The sequence below is a fragment of the Hordeum vulgare genome, chromosome 1H (genome assembly GCF_904849725.1).
Source record: "Hordeum vulgare subsp. vulgare chromosome 1H, MorexV3_pseudomolecules_assembly, whole genome shotgun sequence".
NCBI lineage: Eukaryota > Viridiplantae > Streptophyta > Magnoliopsida > Poales > Poaceae > Hordeum > Hordeum vulgare.
In genome coordinates, this window is record NC_058518.1 from 53,695,163 (window position 1) to 53,699,504 (window position 4,342).

Here is a 4,342-nt window from a genome sequence, read left to right on the forward strand (position 1 = left end):
GGGAGCGATACGACCTTAGAGCTCAATCATTGTGGTGCAAAGCTCCGGGCAAACGTTGGGGGTCTCTAATTAGGTTATGGTGATTGCCCCGAGCAATTTGTACGAGTTTCGATGACTGCCTCAAGGGTTGCCCAAGTATACGGGTTCAGTGGCCGCCCCCAAGGGTTGCCATTTGTACGGGTTCGGTGACCGTCCTCAAGGGTCCCTTAGTAGAATCATGACATCTTGCATTGTGCGAGGGTGTGAGGAGATTACGATAGCCCTAGTGGCTTCTTGAAGAGCATTGTGCCTCCACACAACTCCAAACGAAGATTAGCATCCACAAGGGTGTGAACTTCGGGATATATCGCCGTCTCCGCGTGCCTCGGTTATCTCTTAACCGAGCCCTTTACTTATGCACTTTACTTTGTGATAGCCATATTGTTGCATGTTATATATCTTGGTATCACTTAGTTGCTTATCTTGATTAGAATAAGTTGTTGGCACACATAGGTGAGCCTAGTTGTTTTAGGTTTTGCACTTGACTAATTGAACGTTAGTTTTATTCCGCATTTGTTCAAACCTAAACCGTAATTTTTTAAAGCACCTATCCGCCCCTTCCCCTCTAGGCGACACCCACGGTCTTTCACAAGGGTAACCCCCTCCACAAGGGCAAAGTCAACAACGATGTCAATAGGAGGCCACTGTCCTTGCCGCTATCATGTTAATCAAATTTACTCAGTAAATGTTTACACTATATCAAATGAAGTGACAAAGGCGCCAACAACACCACCACCATTCAGGAAGGTTTAGCGGCAAGGTAGAGGGATCTGACACGCGTACGATGAGAATGGCAAGAAGAGATATGTGACAAATGAGGAGGATATTGAGAATAAATGAACAAAGAAGCGCAACAGATGGAAGATGGTGTGGAAGCGGATGTAGGAAGACTTTATTTTGTCCTTTTGTTACCGGAATTCAACGTCATGTAATATTTATGTCGCGTTGCTTGTCAGATAAAACAATCAATCTTGCATAAAAGTCATGCCGCAGCTCAAGTTAAACTCTACATAGAAAACGACAATCTAGCTTTAGTTGCGACTGTTGAATTTGTATGCGACAAGATAATCAGAATAACAGAAAGTGTTAATATCCAAATGAAACAACAAAACAAACTAATAATACGTAAAACAATACTATCATGTCAAACATAACCTTAAGCCGCAAAAGGCATGTTCCATGCACATAATCCATGTCAAATTTGAGCACCACAAATCCACAACCCTTCCTACACAAAACCATTGCAAATTTACATGTTGCTTCTCTACGCCAGAATCAAATATGAACACGCCTACCTCTCATAGTATCAGTATTTTTTTACATAAGCATAATGTTCTACTATTAACTCTTGTTATCACAAACTTTGCGTTGAATAAACGTTTTCGCTTGCTCCAACGCCCCAGATCAGAGAGGGGGAGCAATGGGAAATGAATCATGTGCTGAGGTCGGCATCCACGTGTCCGTGCATCAGCCGCGTGCACGCCGACCGCCACGCACCGGTCGCCCGCCCGCCCGCTCACCGGTCGCCGCCGGTCCCCGTCCAAGCAAGTAGCACGGGATAAAAGCCAACCACCCTCCTCCTCCCTACCCATTTCTTCTTCCTCCTCCTCCCCCCAGATCAAGAAACCGTGTCCTAGAATCCACCGAGATCGCTGGAAAGGCGACCGTCCTCCGGAGACCCGCGCTCCCCCCCTCGTCGGCACGGATCGAGCGGCTGTTTTAGCCGGCAGACTTCTCCTTTCTTTCCCCCCTTCTGGTCGCTGGCCGGAGAGACGGCGTGTCGTGGAGATGGTAGCCGAGGCGGAGGTGATGCATCAGCAGCCGGCGCCGGTTCTGGAGGTGCAGTACCGCCGGTGCATCGCCAAGGGGGCCGGGATGTCGGCCGTCGCCGTGCCGGAGGTCGAGGTCGAGGTCGCCGTCGAGCTGCCTCGCATGGTGAGTTCCGCCGCTAAGCCTCCTCCCTCTCTCTGCTCCTATGCTAGTCCTGAGACCGTGTATCCCTAAAGAGATCGGGGAATTTTAGCGACGGATCAGCTGTAGCTGCCATATGCTTCTCTTGTCTGATTTTAGAACAGATTTGAGCACGCAATCAGCTCAAAATTTCGTGTATTGTTGATAATTACTGACTTATTATGCACATACTATTCTTGAAGCTTGCTTATACTACTGGTTAGTTAAGTTTGGTTTCTGTTCCTGTTGCGAGGGATGGTTATCTGCTGCTTGTGGATGCAAAAGTCTGACACCCTTTCATGGAAAAAGTAGCTTCTTTTTAGAGGGCTCTAGTTCTAGCGTGGTGTGGTGGTGGTTGTAGGCCACAGAGAAGGTGGGTGCTCTAATTATTGGGGCCATTCGTGTAGTGTGCAGAGTTGTTGAATCGTAGCATATGTGCTTTTGCATAGTGCAGTTTGTTCTCAATCAAGTCAGAAAATTATCAGGTTTATGCTGCAATTGAAATTTAGAACCTATAGTGGCTAGTGGAGATGGGCTTTATGCTGTCCTTTGTGTTGTCGGACGAAAAGATTGAATACCAGTTTGGTACACGAATAGTCCGGGCTTCTAATCATGTTAGTTTAGCAGACTATGGAGGAAAAATTATCATGTTTGCATTTGTTTTGAATTCAAGAAACAAGGTGGTAATGTTTCGCGTTTGATATAGGGATTGGCGAACACCGATGGTGCGACGAGCGTGTCCGCTGAGACACTGCAGTTTGTGCCCAACATTCGGTCTGGTAGCTTTGCTGATATCGGACCTAGGAGGTACATGGAAGATGAACACATCCGGATAGATGATCTTTCGGCTCATCTTGGCTCGCTGTTGGTTTGCCCGCTGCCTAGTGCCTTCTATGGGGTAAGTTAGTAAGTGATTACTGTATATTTGCTTGCTGCATTATGTCATATCCTCAAGCAACAGTGCCTAAATAGACTGTATTGTTTCTTCTGTTTGTATTTAGGTGTTTGATGGTCATGGGGGTCCTGATGCTGCAGCCTACATGAAAAGACATGCCATGAGGTTCTTGTTTGAGGATAGAGAGTTCCCACAAGCATTGCAGGTGGATGATATATTCCTTCAGTCTGTCGAGGAATGTATTCGCAGCGCGTTCTTGCAAGCCGATCTTGCCCTGGCTGATAATCTAGACATCAGCCGCTCCTCCGGAACTACAGCACTCGCAGCATTAGTGTTTGGGAGGTAAGATGTGCTTCACTAGAAGCAGTCTCAAGTCTGTAGAACTGATCTCAATTTTCTTGCTTCAGCGTGCATGCTCAGTCGAGTGTCTGACCTGTGATCTTGCAGGCAACTGTTGGTCGCGAACACCGGCGACTGCCGAGCGGTCCTCTGCCGGCGGGGCATAGCCATGGAGATGTCGCGAGACCACAGGGCAAACTATGCGGAGGAGTGCGAGAGGGTGGCCGCCTCCGGCGGGTACATCGAGGACGGGTACCTCAACGGGGTGCTCTCGGTGACACGGGCCCTAGGCGACTGGGACATGAAGGTGCCCGACTGCTCCACGTCGCCCCTGATCGCAGAGCCCGAGTTCCAGCAGGCGACGCTGGGCGAGGACGACGAGTTCCTCATCATGGGGTGCGATGGGATCTGGGACGTGATGACGAGCCAGCACGCGGTGAGTGTGGTCCGCCGCGGCCTGCGGCAGCACGACGACCCCGAGCGATGCGCGCGGGAGCTCGTCATGGAGGCCAAGCGGCTCGAGACGGCCGACAACCTCACCGTCATCGTGGTGTGCTTCGGGTCGGAGCTCGGGTCGCCCCCTCAGCCCCCCGCCACCGTTGCGGCGAGGCCGAGGAGCTGCAAGGGCCTGTCGCCGGAGGCCCTGTGCAACCTGAGGAGCTGGCTGGAGACTGACCGCTAGCTTGCTTGCTTTGAGATGCCTGCTCTACTGCTCCTGCTCCCTGCCTAGTGCTGCTGGTCGGTTCGTTCCCACGCTGTAAATATGCTGACATCGGTCGAGGAATCGTAACTGCCACCTCCTTTTTAGTTCCTACTCCCATTTTTCCAGGCGGTAGCCCGGCAGTTTTGTAGGGGCATTCCATTCTCCCACTGTTTCATGTGTGTTCTCTCTCTCTTTATGTTGCTGTTATTGCTCACGCCATTGCTGTTGTACATAGTAGTACATCCGTTGCGTCCACGGATGGGCCAGCTTTCCTCGAGCAGCACCTGCTATCTAACAGAAATATTCCGGGGGCTCTGGTCAACTCTAGTCAGAATAGTAAATTTCGCATCTTTGTCACGTACGGGTAGGGATAATAAAATGAACACTTCATTGAAAATTTGGATCCATGGAGAAAC

The 4,342-nt window shown here is 50.0% G+C and overlaps 1 protein-coding gene across 1 annotated transcript; it reads left to right on the forward strand.

Annotated features, from left to right (window-relative positions):
* The first annotated feature begins 1,627 nt into the window (after positions 1-1,627).
* Positions 1,628-4,093, forward strand: LOC123420269 (probable protein phosphatase 2C 47). The gene is made up of 4 exons (XM_045107326.1): positions 1,628-1,974; positions 2,696-2,887; positions 2,991-3,226; positions 3,332-4,093. Exons 1-4 carry the CDS (start codon positions 1,828-1,830, stop codon positions 3,903-3,905), a joined length of 1,149 nt encoding a protein of 382 aa, XP_044963261.1. The 5' UTR covers positions 1,628-1,827; the 3' UTR covers positions 3,906-4,093.
* The last annotated feature ends 249 nt before the right edge of the window (positions 4,094-4,342 follow it).

Coding starts and splice junctions, on each gene's coding strand:
- LOC123420269 (XM_045107326.1), top strand. CDS start 1,828: ATGGTAGCCGAGGCGGAGGTGATGCATCAGCAGCCGGCGCCGGTTCTG. Junction 1,975..2,695: donor CCGTCGAGCTGCCTCGCATG/GTGAGTTCCGCC, acceptor CGTTTGATATAG/GGATTGGCGAACACCGATGG. Junction 3,227..3,331: donor GCAGCATTAGTGTTTGGGAG/GTAAGATGTGCT, acceptor GTGATCTTGCAG/GCAACTGTTGGTCGCGAACA.